Raw genomic sequence first — 14,809 nt, forward strand, 5'->3', positions numbered from 1 at the left:
CTAACATTCTCGATCAGTAAACCTCCAACAATATCGATCTTACCATCTCCAGCAAAGCCATTCGAGGGCACCCAACCCAGATATTCTAATACAAACCTAAACCAGCTTCCTTGACATCTCCAGCAAAGCCGTACGCGGGCGACCAACCCAGATATTCTAAAACAACTCTTACTCTATTACCACGCATCACCACTTTATAGGATGCTGCCACACCAGTACCGAAATTTCGGCTACGGCCATGACCGGGTTGACACCGAAGACCTCGTTGCCTACATCAGCCGCGAGGTGAACCGCCAGGACGCGTTTCTGTCCGACTCAGACATCAGAAAATTTATCGACGAGCTGCACGACGATTTAAATGCGGGCGGGGCTCTCGAAATCGCCCTGGCGGCGAGATTCAGGCGCAATCTGGCCAAAGACCTGGACTCGGCTCGAAATCAAGGCTTGTACCGCAGTCGAAACCGCTTTCTGGTATTCTGCTACGCAGCACGGCGCTACAACTCACCCGACTTGTCCCGCGGCCTGAACCGCTTCTTCTCGGCGAATCTGGCAGAGATTATGATCTCGGAGCAGCCATACTTGAAGGCTCTGTGGTATCTTGGTGTCGAGCAACTTCGCAGCGCGGCTGCTGATGACAAGGCCTTCCGTCGAATGGCGAGTCGGGATACACCCGTGTTTGAAGAGTGGCGGAGATCGGGTCCGGACCGTTCCTGGGGCGCGGAATTGATCAGGCTGTTCCAGGATACGACGCATGAGTGTGATCACGGACGGACTCAGACTCAGATCATCTCGTCTGTTGTGCCAAGGTACCCGACGACACCTCCTCTTCGACATCGCAAGATGTACAACTCTTCTCTGCTAGATCCAGCGCATGAGATGCAGACACTTCAGTTGCAGCAGCAGATCCAGGCGCTCGATGTAGCAAAACTGAAGCGAGATGTCGACGACTTACAATGGTATCATCGTTGACGACGTCGAGCGTTGTGTAGAGCTTCGACATCACGTTTTTGGAAGTGATGGATATTGTGTCTTATGAATGTTGCGCCAACCAATCGTCAAATCATGATCGGCGTTGTCCTAACAAGGTCCAAAGCGATGGAAACTCGAGTTTTGATAGCTTGGGAATGGGTTCAACCTCGTTCTAGGACATCCCGTTGTTGCTGCTGTATCTAGCCTTCAATACACATCAGTTCAGTCAGCCCCGTAAGTTTGGTGCTCTCAAGTACCTAGGTAGTCTAGATTTGTCGTGAGACCGTATTCGGCATCTGAACAAAGCTAACCCGATCAGTACCAGTAAGTGACACCCCGCCAGGAGACATTATCGCTTCTCAGACTCGACAACATTGCCAACATGACGAAAGCATCGTCTGACGAGTGTCTCCCAATGACAACCTGACAGGCATCTCTTCTGGGTCTAGTGCACGTCGACATTGATGAACATTTAACCAGCTTTCCCCGCATCCTTGGCAACGGGATTCGAATTCCGGGGGATTCCCTTCGCTCAACTCCCTGCAATTCGATGATGCAAACATTTGATTCCCATGCCCCGTCGCATAGAGAAGAAGGGATGCGAATGCTAGTGGGCCGCCGCACGTGCTGAGTCAGGGCACTGCGTGCTCTTAACTCGATACACCCCACGGACAGATCACAGACATGAGTCTAATCTCCCTTCGATCTTGCTGTCATTGAGCTTTACACTCAGACAATATGTCCTGCCTTGATGCAATCGTCATTGGTGCCGGACCGTCCGGCATCTCCATGGCGTACACAATGAAGCACAAACTGGGCTTCAGCGACTTCACCATCTACGACAAGCTGGATGGTGTCGGCGGAACCTGGCGCACGAATACTTACCCTGGTGTCGGTTGCGATGTTCCGACCATTTTGTACTCATTCCACTTCAACCTCAATCCGAACTGGTCCAAGGAGCTGTGCGATGGCCCAGAGATCCTCGACTACATGGAGGCAACAGTTGACAAGTTTGACTTGAGAAAACACATGCACTTCTCGGTTGAGTGCTTGGGCGCAAATTGGAACAAAGAGACCAAGAGGTGGGATGTGCACTTCAAGGATCAGAGAACAGGCTTGGAATTCATCCGCAGTGCCGCTGTCTTCATCTCAGCCGTCGGCGGGATCTCGTATCCAAGAGACGTGAAATTCCCGGGTATGGAGAAGTTCAAGGGCGCCATGTTCCATACAGCACGGTGGGACCATTCATACGACTACACGGGCAAGCGAATGGCTGTTATTGGAAACGGTTGCTCAGCTGTGCAGGTCGTTCCAGCGGTGGTCGACAAGGTGGCGTCTATAAAGCAGTATGCCCGATCGGCACAGTGGTACCACGAGCGACCAAATCGGCATTTTACCAAGGCTGAGACTTGGGCGTTTCGCTATATCCCTTTCTGGGAGCGATGGAAAAGGCTCCAATTGTTCCTGGAAAATGACGATCTTGTTGCAACTTACATGCCCGGAGCCAAGGCTACGGCGAAGCGGGCCAAGGTTGAAGATCATGCGAAGAGATACATCTTCTCAAGAGCACCGAAGAAGTATCACCACTTCTTGGTCCCAGAATTTCCGCTAGGTACGCGAAATGCAGTTCGGAAGAGTCCTTGCTGACCTTTGGAAATCTAGGTTGCAAGCGCCGTATCTTCGACCCGAACTACCTGGATGCCCTAAATGCACCGAACCTCGAACTTGTACCCGAGGGTATCCAAGAATTTGATGAAACTGGCATAGTCAGTGAAACTGGAAAGAAGGACGAATTCGATGTCATCGTGCTGGCCACAGGCTTCCAGGTTCAACAGTTTCTGACGCCCATGGAGGTGCTTGGCAAAGGAGGAAAGTCTCTGAACCAACAATGGAAGGAACATCGTGGTGCTCAGGCGTACATGGGATCATTCGTGCACAATTTTCCCAATTTCGCGATTCTGTCAGTTCCTCTTCTCTTGCACTCCATCAGCGCTTTATTCAGTCGAGTAGGCCCGCTAATGCGAACACAGCTTCGGACCAAACACCTTCCCAGCACACAACTCTGCGCTTTTTACGTGCGAAGTGCAGGTCGATTTCGTCGCACGCAATCTTCTTGCCCCTCTCCTTGACCGGAGAGCTGACATAATTGAGGTCAAGGCCACATCCGAAAGCCAATGGGTCAATGGCATTCACGAACAGTTACAAGGATCAGTGTTCCAGGCTGGATGTTCGAATTGGTACATCAACGAGCACGGTCGAAATGCTGCTAGCTGGCCCGGATATGCAAGTGCTTACTGGAAGGAAACGTGTATACCTCGTACAGGTGTTTTCACAACCGAGGGCGGTTCATATTTCTGGATTCTGAGAACTTTGCGGAGATGGCTGAAGACGACAGGTTGGACCACGTATGGACTTGGTCTGCTGATCATTGGTATAGGAGTCTGGAGGAGGCACATGAAGCTTAACGTCTCTCTGGTGGATATGTCGCGGGCGATTGGGGCTCGCATCGCGAGCATTTTGAATCGCTAGCGAAAAAATAGTGACATAGCACTAGCTGGTTGAAAGTTACTGCACGAAAGTAAAATCTCCCTGGGAATCCTCAGGTCATCCTCGACTTCATGAGAGGTCTACTGTGCTTGCCTGCCTCTTGAACCCTACACAATCTGGACCGATCATGCACCGAGGCCTTGGGCGCCGGAAGCGTTCTCCCAACTAGGATCATCTCGCATTCGCGTATTTGAATATAATAGTGACGTCCAATGCGCCCGAAGTAACAAACTCGTTGGTCGGAATTCATTTTCCGTGCAAGTCGATTTGGATCTGTAACCCCGCTGGTAGAGTGACCCCGCTTTACGCTTAGACATAGAACCGCTTGATGACGTGAAAGTATTCGAAGGCATCACAACTCTCGAATGTTTAATATGAAAGACTGGTTTGTAGGTTGAGAGAGAGAGACAAATAACAAGCAAAGATGCGGCAATTCAGAACGCTCAAGATAGGTGGCTTGGGTGGTTACAGCAGAGCAGCATTTGGTGTTCGTACGTTTTCCATTTATATTCCACGACTTTCCGAACTCAGCCCGTCCAAATCTGCTGCTACAGAGTTTCGAAGGGACGGACAGGACAAACGACCGATGCGCGAACGGATGAGCCTTGAGGGAAAGACCACAATCGTCACCGGAGGCGCTCGCGGAATAGGCCTATCTATAGTCGAAGCTATAGCAGAAGCCGGTGGCAACGTTGCTGTTCTTGATGTGATGGAAAAGCCACATACTGACCTGTCCAACATCGGTACGAAAGTTGAGTACTATCGGTAAAGCCACACCTATGATTGGCAATGCGGGTCTGATTGTAATAGGACGGACGTGGCAAAGATGGACGCGTTGGAGAACACCTTCAGCCAAGTGAAGAAGGACTTTGGAAAGATTCACAACTGGTAAGTCTGATCGACAAACATTGTCGTGAAGTGCTAATTCGGGAGTGTCACCGCCGCGGGGATAGTGGCCGACAAACCATTCTTCGATCACACCTGGGAGGATTGTGAAAAGATCTTGAAGGTTAATGTAAGATTGGTCAGCGAGAACTCGGTGTTCGCTAATTTTCAAGGTCCTAGGAACATTCTTCTGCGCGCAGTTGACAGCTAAGGCGATAAGAGACCAGGGCTCAGGCGGCAGTCTTGTCTTCATAGCATCGATCGCGTCTCATATGGCACTTCCGCTACAACGTCTTCCATTGTACGGAGCGTCCAAGGGGGCCGTACGTGTCTTGATGACCCAGCTGGCTGTCGAGCTGGCACCACTCAATATTCGAGTCAACACGATTTCTCCTGGGTTCATCCGCACAGACATGACTGAGCTTTGCGCAGAGCAACAACCAGAGTTGTATTCGGTATTCGACTCGGCACCCCCAATAGGAAGGATGGGGGAGACAAGCGATATCACAGGTGCTGTGAACTATCTTTTGAGCGATGCGTCGGCGTGTACGTCATTTCAATTTCCATTCTTATGGAGACAATTGCTGAAATTGTGTGCCAAATTGTAGATACGACTGGAGCTGATATACCGATTACTGGAGGCCTGATTGGAGGTCGTATCAAGAACTGATCCCTATGAGCCATTTTCTTCCTTGGTGGCCAATGTGTAATAGTCTACACGACGAAAAAGATAGCGGACACACACCAGGGTTTCTCATTTTCAGAACTTCGGGGAGTCAAGACTCGTCCACTCCGACCAGAAAAACGAGTCAGCAACATTCAACGCTGGATTGAGAATCATGTCATCTTGTTGATCGTCCACGGTATCGTTCATGACAGATACTAAAGGCCGCTCCCATGTCGACGGGCGATGCCGCTTCGAATCAGTTGTATCATACTCAAGCCCAGACTCATTCGTAGCGCTTCTCTTTGCACGTGCGCGCTTTGCTTGAAGGAGTTCGTTCTGTATCCCATTCACCACTTCCCAGGCTCTGCTCGCGCTGTGGTACCCTTTCGATAGATCACATAAAGCTTGTTGGCAGACTTCCAGATCTCTCCAAGCGGTATTCCTTATCGAGGGGTCTGCTGCCTCGCAGGCGTTCAGTACATGAATCAAGCTTGCTGTGAAGACCAGATGTACCGCCTGGATGTTGATGCGTCGGAGACCGTAAAGCCTCCGATAAATTTGAAGCAGCTTGGCTATTGCCCTGGCTGAGTCGGTGCAGGCTGGTCGCCCAACCATCAGATCTGAAAACGCGACATCAGGCAGCGTTGCGATAGTAGCCGCGAAGAATGGGCGATTTACAATGATCATAACAGTATGATACTGCATATGCAATTGAAGCACATGAGGAACGTAGAGGGATGATGTGGACGCAAGGTCTACTTGCAGAGACTCTGGTAGGCCTAGGTGCCACTGAGTGAGCTCTGATCGCATACTCGATGCAAAATCGTGCAGTTGTTGTGACCCGAGCGCAGATACTACAGCGTCTGAGTACAAAGTGTCTCGAATGCGGGCCATCTTAGCACACAACGTTGCATTACTCCTGTGCAGTTCTTCGATCGGATCAATTAGAGCAGGGAAACTGTGGTCTTCGTGTTCGTCAATGTACGGCTGCCAGAATTTCCGTTCAGTTGCTGTAACCGCGTAAGATGGCGTAGTAATCGCTGTCTCGTTCAACGATACTGGCCGACCGAGATAGAGTGACCACATCCGTTCATGAATGAATGCCCCCCAGAATACCATTCTTCGCAAGGTCGCCTCTTCGATGTCGAGAATGCCGGCGTCTACATAGGCTTGATTGTCGAGATGAAGACCAAGGTCAGTCGCGAGTCGCACTGCCATGCCGCTGTAGAGCCAACCGCGAGCATCAAGCGTGCGGATCGATTCTACCCCACTCAGAATACCCAGCGATTGCACGGTCGATAAAGTCGGCGAATTCAGCTCGACATCTAGTAACGCACGAGCACGCGACGCAAAGAAATCCACCAATGGTTCCGGAAGTTCGACGGAATGCCTGGAAGTCAATGAAGCACCCACAGCGCACATGGAGTTGACAAGTACCTCGGAATAGAGCTTACTCATGCAATTTCCAGATTTGCACCTGCGTCGTTCCCGGTAGAAGACGTCTTCTTGCACAAGATGAATACTTGGATCTTCCCAACAGAAATAAAGTTTAATCAAGTGCTCTTCAAGTTCGGATGCCACGAACTGGCCAACATTGGCTGCGTCCAAAGTAGCCTGGATATCATGACGATCCGTCGCGGTTCTTGCATTGACGATTTGCCGGGTGTCTATGCCTGCAACGAGCAGGTGGAGATTGGATGTTGCACCATAGAATCTCAGCTGACCATCTTCCGCAAGCCTGAGCGATCCCAGACTCCCTGTAAGTTGGTCGATAATGTGAGTAGTTCCGTCTGCTGAAGGAGAAAGAAGAGATTTTTGGGTGAGTTCTAGAGCAATAGTAGCGCTCGGTGTAGACTTGGCTTTGGCAGATTCGACGAGAGGGATCGTGTGGCTCGATGGTGCTCCGGGTGCACGTAAAGGAGTTGGTAAAATTTTATCGCTCGGCAGGGGTATTCCATTTGCGTTTAACAGCTCCTCCAGTCGCCGTGCATAAGTCTCAGCCGCGGCAAGTCGGTCTTTCATTGACACCTTCCGCTTGTCCAGGCCATGCTGATACACGCACTCTTGCGCATAGAGGTGGCAATTGCTGCATGATGGAGTAGCAGCGTCACATTTGATCTTACGCGTGCGACAGTTCAAGCAGGCCGTAGTGACATGCTTCTGCTTCGCTCTCGACGCAGGGTGAGAAGAACATTTCGCGGCAGACGCCATTGAGGGAAATTCTGACGTTTTAGCATAGCGATCTGGTGTTGTGTACGGATCAGAGTGTGATTCGTGAACACCAACGTGCGGGGAACGTCTATGCCAAGCCACGCCACATGGACTACGTTTGTCACGAACTTTCGTTCCTGTAGTCAACCTTAACCGACTTAGTTGATGATTAGGTCTATGGGGGAACCCTACTCAAAAACGTTGTAAGGGGCACATGGCTAGAGTACTCAAACGAGTTGGCCTAGTTTCAAGCGCGAATATTGTACACCAGCCTGTCCAGCATCAGCACAAGTAATTGTTGTCGCAAAAGATAGTAGATTTGAGTCAGGCACATGTTCTTGCCAGTCAACACTACAGCGAACACCAGCTTGCTACCGAAGCCAATTTTCGACTTCGCTCCCCAAAGCAGAAACCCGGGAGACTACATTTACTGCAACTATAGTCACATTGCCATAAAAATCTAACGCGGAGCCGAGCAAGGTGATCTGATGAGTCCATGCTATCGCAGTTATACGCCATACGCCTTGCTAACCCTACAAAAACGCGCAAATACACGCTCCCCAGAAGCAAATAAAGCATCTGAAGTAATATTGCCCGATCCGTTTCAATTGTCTCATCGCAGGTAGTGGATCACCAACCAGCAGAACAGAAAGAAGATGATTACACCACCGTAGAAGATCCATTTGTCTTGCATCGCCCTCCTCTCTACCATCCTGATAGTATCGCCGCTGATGCCTAGTGTGTTTGCCACACTGTATAGCTTTCTCTGTGTGCCCTTCAACATCTCCCTTTGCTGACCCAGATCTCCCAGCACGGCGCGGCCTCGATCGAGAAAGTCGTCGAGTTGGTTCGAGGTCTGGCTGAAGAAGGCGTTCTCGCGCAGCACATGGCCTTCCCTGTCGTAAGCACCGCCCTGTGGCGCGCCAGCAGAGTATGGGTTCGGCTGGTATGGCGCGTTGGGGTTCTGCGGCTGTGAGGGTGCAAAGGGTGAATGTGCACTTGCGTTGATGTTCGCTTGGGCGTAGGGATTCTCGGGTGTGGCAGCATGGTGCGGACGGCGCCCAAGAAGTTCTGTGCGTGCTTCTGTCGTTCTCTGCGGCCCATGTCAGTAGCCTTTCGACACAGCAGACTCTTTCAAGTCCTGTACTTACAATATCTTCATTTGCGTTTTTGATCCGTTTGAAACTCTCTCGATATTCATCTAGCTCGTTGCGAAAGTTCTTTAGCCGCTCGAAAGCTTTCTCTTGTTTTGTCTGCACAGGTTCCTGCTTCGCAAGCTTGCCATAATCGTCGGTTGTACGGGAGAAGGTTGCCAAGGATGCATTGAGCTGAGCTTGCAGTTGCGGTGAGGGCGCGGCGCTGTCAGCAAACTGATCGAGATCTTTGCGGATTTGCGTAGACTGCCGCAAGGCAGCGTTGAAGAGAGCGTTCTGGTGCGACGTGTCAGTTGCCGATGTGCAGACAATAGAGGTGCCCGCATACACACCATTGTAAGATTTGTATGCGATTGGGTCCGGCCAAGGAGCAGCCCTCACAGACTTGAAGTATGCAGCAAGCTGACAGGTGTCTCTTCGCAAGTATTGTCGTTGCCTGCTCGGACAACCTTTCTGTGTTGACACATTGCATCATCGCGAAGTTCAGCGCTCGTGAACGTCCAGATTGCACTAACTAAATTCAGCTTAGCTGATTGTTTCTCTTGAACATCCTGAAATACCTAGGACACAGACAGATCATTGCTACTGTGTCCAGCGCTACCATACCAGCTTACGGTATTACTTATAGCCTTATTTCTCGTCAATTCAATTTTGACATCGTACCGGCAATGTGGGGCTTGTGCGAATCAAGACAAAAGCAAGCAAAGGAAACCTTTCGATGCTAATGCGAACTCTACACTTGGACTTGCACGAACATTGTGTATTACATTAGAAGGGTTCACCATTGTAGTTTGGACGCCTTGAAGGATTGCAAACACTGGTGTGTTGCTTTATATGGCTTTTTGGATGCTCCTTCTTCTATCTACGTTCGCTCTGTCTCCTCATTACTTCGCGCCCGCCCAACGCTCAGAGGATGCGAGCACTACGTACACTGGACCCTCTTGTTGGACATGCCTAGCCGCTGCGGGCTTTGTTGATGGTACGCTTTCCAGTCTCGACCAGATCGAAATCGATATTGAGCCATCTGTGCGTCGTCCTCTCAGGTTCCATGGGAATTTGGCCGACCACTTTCTTGTCCAGCTTAGGAAAACAGAACCAGAGTATCAAAAGAATGGCAAGGACAGCAAGAATGATTGGCTGCAAGATAGAAACGCCCCTCGCTTGGGCAAGCGAACCGATTGCGAAGGGTAGAATCGCTGCGCCACCTCCACCAAATGCAGCTGCAAAGCCAATCGCTGAGACATGAAGGTACGCAGGTAAGACTTTGGTTGCAGCCACTATGATGGCAGGGAAAAGGGGGCCGAGGAACACCCCCTGTAGTGCAACAAAGATTGCAGATATGTGGAAAGAGGGCACTAGCCAAAACATGAGCTGGCATGCCATTGCAAGAACGATGTAAATCTACTCCATGTCAGCAAACCAGCGCCCTCGCGATATAAGTATACTTACCAGAACTGCGAGTTTCTCGCCCAATCTCGGCGTCACGAAACCAAGGGCTAAGCGACCAACAGTGATGCCTGTCCAGAAACCTGTGGCGACCATACCGGATTCAAAATCACCGCCGCCCCGCTCACGGCGCATGAAAGTAACGATCCAGCCTCCAAGAGCAACTTCAGCACCAACGTAGCCGAGAAGAAAGATTGATGAAACCCAGGTCACACGGCGCTTCAGTGCTTCCTTCAGGCGGCTTCCGTCGCCTGGCTGCGTGCGTGCGTTGACTTCGCGGTACTTTTGGCCCGTCATGCGCCAGAAGGCTGTCAAAGATGTAACGACTTCGATTGCGGCGCCGCCAATCTGTGCAGCCATTAGTATGGAGATATCCAACTCAAGCGCTGGAACCTACCATGATATAGTAGAACTCATACCACATCCAGCCACTCTTTGTCATCAATGTGGTCGCTGCCAGAGGACTCAATACCGCTCCAAGTCCATAGAAGCCATGGAGAAATCCTAAAACTTCATTTGCGTTCGCCATGTTGCCGGCCCAGGCATTCCATGCTGCATCTTCAATGCCGTTGCCGAACCCAGCGACAATGAAAATGACAACGAGCACAGGGTAGGGCGGATGGAGAGCAATCCCAACGTATGCGACCAGGTGACAGAAGGGTCCCAAGAAAGCAACACCACGCTGGCCAAAACGAACGTGAATCCAGTTGTTAAGAAGCGCCGCGCCCACATAGCCACCCAAAGGTGATAGGAAAACCAGTGAAACTATCACGTAACTGAGTTGGTAATACTCCTCGAGGTACGGGATGATGGCCTGAAATCGTCAACACTAGCGCACGTCAACCTTGGAATGCTTACACCATATGCCGCATCATTTGCACCCATAATCACAAACGCAAACAGCGTAGCCGCTGTGCGGTAGATGTTCGCTTTTGGGTGGTTCCATCTTTCTACTACTGACACTGTTGTAGAGGGCTGTGGCAAAAATTCCGCTGGGTCAATGTTCTTCGACCCTTCGTGTGACGATGTCTGTCCTGGATCGCGGTGCGTGGACGCAATAGGTCGGAGCTCAATGCTCAATCCTGAACTTTGTGGAGAAGTTGGTCCAGGTGTCGAGCTCGTGGATGTTAGCGTTGTGGTGTTGGTCGGTGACATGACTGCAGTTGACAACACAGTGACCGATGCAGTGACCGACGCACAGTGTCTGCTTATGTATGAGAAATGCTACAAAAGTGTGGAGTAAGAGCGTAGGTGGGTCGGTCTGACAATGGGCTCAACAGCTCCACTTTACGTCCAGAGCCCGCTTTGACCTCGGGAGCATGTATGTCACATTCTGCACAATGAGGTTGTACTGGGTGAACACCGGCAGCAGACAAATGCTGGAAGCGCTACGCTTTTTCTAGCGATGTATTGCGAAAACCAAGAAAAGCGGAGGGAAACGTCATAACTACCTACTGGACTCCGTTCGGTTCAGGCGGATGTTGGACCGAAACTAACAGTACGAGGCAAAAGTAGCGACGGCAGAACATCGGTAGGCACGCATGGAACATCGGCTGTCAACCGCCCTTGAGGTTCCCTGAGTATCAACTTACAACCATGGCAAGAGTACTTAGGTAACACAGTCGCTTGTCAATGTATTCGCGCCCTATCATATCTACTTATCTGCACGTCGAATTGTCTATGCGGCCCACTGGTTCTTCCCCTTGAAAGTCGACCCAATCTCGCCCCACTTGATGTTGGAGAAGGTGGTGGAAGGAAACGGTTGTACCTTGACAATATTCTCTGGGCTGCCTTCAGTCGCATTGCAAGGGCCGGCCTCTCCGCCATCAAGCCACTGCATAAAGCCGCCCTCGTCCCACCAGACACTCATCGCCAGCACCATGCCACGGCTAAGTGCGTCGCCCATACCTTTCATAGCACCCAGCTTCATGAACATCTCAGCGCCGCTCGAGGCGCAGGTCTCATCGTTCAAAGTTATGTTCTTAGGCTGGTCTTCGAAGATTATGCCGTTCTGGACATACTTGCGGTCAACAGATTGGAGCACGCCGTTCTTAGCTGGAAATTGAGTGACAACCGTGAATGGTCTCTTTGTGTCAATCTTGAGGCCAAGACCATAGAAGTCTTTTGCACCATTGCGGTAAGAATTCTTGCCACATCCATTCTTATCACAGAGACCGTTGAACTGGCATTCAGCGCCTTGGCACTTAAAGAGGCTAGGCTTGCTGCAGGTATGTGGCGCGATCTGAGTGGAGCGGCTGTTGGCTTCCCAGATGTCCATCTCATTGCAGCAAACCCCAGAGGCATCGATGTTACCCTGCCAGACGACATGTAAGTAAATGGTGAAGATAATCGAGTCAATGACTTACAAGTCCGTTGACCCAGGGCGTCACAAAGCACTGTGCGTCGCAGTATCCTGTGCCCACGCTAGCACCTCCGGGATTCAAGTTAGAACGGCCACCGTCTGCTCTCATCTCAGAGAGGTATAAAGCGCCGTTTGTACCACAAGGCAGCTTCGACACATCGACGTCGAAAGTAAACTCCTTGCCAGTCAACTTTAACATCTCGTAGTTCTTCTTGTTCTTGTCAAGTAGGTATGCCCTCGGCGATTGGGTCTTCTTGTCCTTGCCATAAAAGTCCATCCGCAGGCTTGCTCCATTGGTGAAGATGCCATAGTCATTGTAGTTGCTGATCGGTTCCAGGATACAGTTTTTCGCACATGTCTTCTCGTCAGGGCACACAGCTGGATCCGCTCCGCTACCCCAGTTCCCGCAGCCCTTGGTTGTGTCATTCTTTTGGTGAATTGAGTGGGTGGCCGCATCAAGAACAACGTAGCTCTCCTGAGCTTTGCAGCCCCCCTTCTTCGTGCATTCATAGGTAGTGAGTTTAGGCTGCACTTCTTTACCCTGGCCAAGGGACTGTGCTGCAGCAACACTTAATAAAGCAGATGCGAGGATGCTGTAGTGGACCATGATGATTGTGGGTGATCGTCACGAGGAATTGCGTGATGATACAAGAGCTGGACAGGATATGTCTTTTTATACTCAAGTCCCGCCTCCAAAACGGAGGTGAGGTTCTCTCCTCCGGTTTGTTGCTTGCCGCTTTGGAAAATACATCTGGACCCCTTCATTTAGGATGCTGCGGAAGTATAAATTCTAGTATGCCGATCAATCCAGAGAATCTGTGCATCCTAGGTCCGCAATCAATATTATTGGACGAACCCGCTGTGGAGTGTCAGGTACGCATGGCCGGCCCGTTGAAACGCATGGTAAACGCCTCGGTTATTGCCGCAGAGCGTTTTGATTTGTCGCAGTAGATTGCTGCTAATTGCGGGGCCCCAGCAGAATAAATAGCCATGCAAGGATATTAACGACATTTACCCGGATCCTGGACCCATCTTGCAGCGATAGATGAGGGGCTTCACAATTGAGATACGACGCTGCACTTGCATATGCACTCAAGCATTCAAAGTGTGCAGAGAATAAGACGATACTGTATCTTGTTGTTTCTTAAGCGGAAGATGCGAACAATTTTCCAGATTGTGTCATTGTCATCGGTGACCAAGAACGACGTATGCTGCCAAAAATTGCCGTTTCGGTTCCTGTAAGTTTATGGGATTCGTTAATCAGCGACGAAGTCTTTGAGATGTGTGTTGTCTGGCGACAATTTCAAAAGCCTGGCTTCTCGGATATGCTGGGAATGCGTCAATAGGGGCGGCCGATGCTTCTTACCTGATACATCTCACCTTCCCTACCTAATATTGGGTAGCATTAATGGCAAGTTTTGCGCGTCCAATTACAACGCGCTTATTGCTGGCTTTGTTTACAATGGATGAGGCCTTAGTGGCGTCGTGTGATTGTGTGCAGATAGCTCACTTAGTATGGCAGGCAGAGTACCTAGATCTCCAGGCAGATGTGGAATTGCAATTGTGCTTGACAACGTCCGAGCTCTTGGCGACATCGGAACATTCGTCTCTGCTGTATCGGCCCTACCCTAGATTGAGCCGAGCTGATCAGTGTGAGGTTCCTTGACTCGTAAGGTCGCTAGGGCTCGGGCAGATAAGTCACGTCGCACCGTACAGCCACATTGAAAGACATACATATAAGCTAACTCGTACTCTTCTGTCCTTCGACAGATTTTGCGCAGGAAAAGTTGCCTTTTACTAGTAAGCCATGATGACATGTGCTCCTGTCAGGTCCCCAACACAGCCTACTGAGTGAGATTACTTAAGTAGCTTTGAAGAGATGAAGAGGACCAACTTGGGCTTCAGTGAATTATAGAGCTAGTCGCTACGTAGCCACGTATCCGTTGAAGTATCTCGTCTTAGGCGTATGATGGCCCGGCGATGTGCAGCGTCTAGTTGGTCCTCGCCTGCCGTTGAGAAAACAGATCTGATGAGCAACACCTCCTGCAAGCCTTGCAAGACCTCTTCGTGTGATCGATGATATCCTGGTGGAGCAACAGCAACTCTGCGTATGGCCTTCTTACAGTGTATGGGGATGTACGCCAAACTTCTGGCCGTGACGAATTTGAAAGCATCCTCAAACGCCCAGACCCAGAGTTTGAGTGGCAATAATGCCGTATCGTGACGCATTTGACAGCATACATAGCTGAAGACTGTTACATTCTTGCTAAAAGGCACCGACTTAGAGTGGAGATCGCGAGTTGAAGATTCCAGAAGTGGCTGGAGGTCGTTGAAGCAGCTGTAAGATCAGCCTGTAGGCGAGAAGATGCCGACTCAGTTCATTCGTACATAAACTACGCGACTCTCAACGATGTGCTCAAAGATCTGACAGCGTAGCTCAAGTAAGAGACTTAACAGCGGAGATTAGTCCGGGGAACACACTGTCGTTTTCAGAGATGTTGCAGCAAGATAGATGAAACTATGGCTTCGACAGAACAGCTCATGTACCGACATGATGAACGCACTGTC

General features: G+C 50.5%; 7 protein-coding genes across 7 annotated transcripts; 3 read left to right on the top strand and 4 right to left on the bottom strand.

Moving 5' to 3' along the window:
* Positions 1-201: 201 nt before the first annotated feature.
* C7974DRAFT_413219 (uncharacterized protein) lies at positions 202-969 on the top strand (the record flags this gene model as incomplete). The annotated part of the gene is made up of 1 exon (XM_046143714.1): positions 202-969. One exon carries the CDS (start codon positions 202-204, stop codon positions 967-969), a length of 768 nt encoding a protein of 255 aa, XP_045997187.1.
* Positions 970-1,584: 615 nt separating this feature from the next.
* Positions 1,585-3,859, top strand: C7974DRAFT_186069 (flavin-binding monooxygenase-like family protein). Its single transcript, XM_046136484.1, has 3 exons — positions 1,585-2,581; positions 2,632-2,929; positions 3,000-3,859. The coding sequence occupies exons 1-3, from the start codon at positions 1,708-1,710 to the stop codon at positions 3,496-3,498; spliced, it is 1,671 nt and encodes a 556-aa protein (XP_045997188.1). The 5' UTR covers positions 1,585-1,707; the 3' UTR covers positions 3,499-3,859.
* Positions 3,860-4,102: 243 nt separating this feature from the next.
* On the top strand, positions 4,103-5,071 carry C7974DRAFT_433992 (uncharacterized protein; the record flags this gene model as incomplete). The annotated part of the gene is made up of 5 exons (XM_046144959.1): positions 4,103-4,281; positions 4,327-4,404; positions 4,450-4,531; positions 4,575-4,947; positions 5,010-5,071. The coding sequence occupies 5 exons, from the start codon at positions 4,103-4,105 to the stop codon at positions 5,069-5,071; spliced, it is 774 nt and encodes a 257-aa protein (XP_045997189.1).
* Positions 4,925-7,324, bottom strand: C7974DRAFT_394440 (fungal-specific transcription factor). The gene is made up of 2 exons (XM_046141881.1): positions 5,147-7,324; positions 4,925-5,067 (listed from the first exon to the last, which is right to left on the bottom strand). The coding sequence occupies exon 1, from the start codon at positions 7,277-7,279 to the stop codon at positions 5,162-5,164; it is 2,118 nt and encodes a 705-aa protein (XP_045997190.1). The 5' UTR covers positions 7,280-7,324; the 3' UTR covers positions 4,925-5,067; positions 5,147-5,161.
* A 123-nt stretch (positions 7,325-7,447) lies between these two features.
* On the bottom strand, positions 7,448-8,889 carry C7974DRAFT_394441 (v-SNARE protein-like protein Bos1). The gene is made up of 3 exons (XM_046141882.1): positions 8,766-8,889; positions 8,431-8,709; positions 7,448-8,372 (listed from the first exon to the last, which is right to left on the bottom strand). The coding sequence occupies exons 1-3, from the start codon at positions 8,766-8,768 to the stop codon at positions 7,893-7,895; spliced, it is 762 nt and encodes a 253-aa protein (XP_045997191.1). The 5' UTR covers positions 8,769-8,889; the 3' UTR covers positions 7,448-7,892.
* Positions 8,890-9,024: 135 nt separating this feature from the next.
* Positions 9,025-11,488, bottom strand: C7974DRAFT_394443 (major facilitator superfamily domain-containing protein). The gene is made up of 4 exons (XM_046141883.1): positions 10,738-11,488; positions 10,277-10,693; positions 9,883-10,227; positions 9,025-9,834 (listed from the first exon to the last, which is right to left on the bottom strand). The coding sequence occupies exons 1-4, from the start codon at positions 11,032-11,034 to the stop codon at positions 9,388-9,390; spliced, it is 1,506 nt and encodes a 501-aa protein (XP_045997192.1). The 5' UTR covers positions 11,035-11,488; the 3' UTR covers positions 9,025-9,387.
* Positions 11,478-13,115, bottom strand: C7974DRAFT_394447 (concanavalin A-like lectin/glucanase domain-containing protein). Its single transcript, XM_046141884.1, has 2 exons — positions 12,246-13,115; positions 11,478-12,193 (listed from the first exon to the last, which is right to left on the bottom strand). Exons 1-2 carry the CDS (start codon positions 12,846-12,848, stop codon positions 11,558-11,560), a joined length of 1,239 nt encoding a protein of 412 aa, XP_045997193.1. The 5' UTR covers positions 12,849-13,115; the 3' UTR covers positions 11,478-11,557.
* Positions 13,116-14,809: the final 1,694 nt, after the last annotated feature.

The sequence above is a fragment of the Boeremia exigua genome (assembly GCF_020726555.1).
Source record: "Boeremia exigua strain MPI-SDFR-AT-0100 chromosome Unknown C7974scaffold_6, whole genome shotgun sequence".
Taxonomy (NCBI): domain Eukaryota; kingdom Fungi; phylum Ascomycota; class Dothideomycetes; order Pleosporales; family Didymellaceae; genus Boeremia; species Boeremia exigua.

Bases quoted from the DNA above. Each gene is read 5' to 3' on its own strand.
- C7974DRAFT_186069 (XM_046136484.1), top strand. From the start codon at position 1,708: ATGTCCTGCCTTGATGCAATCGTCATTGGTGCCGGACCGTCCGGCATC. The intron at 2,582-2,631 runs GTACGCGAAATG...TTGGAAATCTAG, and splicing joins GGTCCCAGAATTTCCGCTAG to GTTGCAAGCGCCGTATCTTC. The intron at 2,930-2,999 runs GTCAGTTCCTCT...ATGCGAACACAG, and splicing joins TTTCCCAATTTCGCGATTCT to CTTCGGACCAAACACCTTCC.
- C7974DRAFT_394440 (XM_046141881.1), bottom strand. From the start codon at position 7,279: ATGGCGTCTGCCGCGAAATGTTCTTCTCACCCTGCGTCGAGAGCGAAG.
- C7974DRAFT_394441 (XM_046141882.1), bottom strand. The intron at 8,373-8,430 runs GTAAGTACAGGA...CATGGGCCGCAG, and splicing joins AAAACGCAAATGAAGATATT to AGAACGACAGAAGCACGCAC.
- C7974DRAFT_394443 (XM_046141883.1), bottom strand. From the start codon at position 11,034: ATGTCACCGACCAACACCACAACGCTAACATCCACGAGCTCGACACCT. The intron at 10,694-10,737 runs GTAAGCATTCCA...TGACGATTTCAG, and splicing joins CAAATGATGCGGCATATGGT to GCCATCATCCCGTACCTCGA. The intron at 10,228-10,276 runs GTAGGTTCCAGC...ATGGCTGCACAG, and splicing joins ATGAGTTCTACTATATCATG to ATTGGCGGCGCCGCAATCGA.
- C7974DRAFT_394447 (XM_046141884.1), bottom strand. From the start codon at position 12,848: ATGGTCCACTACAGCATCCTCGCATCTGCTTTATTAAGTGTTGCTGCA. The intron at 12,194-12,245 runs GTAAGTCATTGA...GTCGTCTGGCAG, and splicing joins CGCCCTGGGTCAACGGACTT to GGTAACATCGATGCCTCTGG.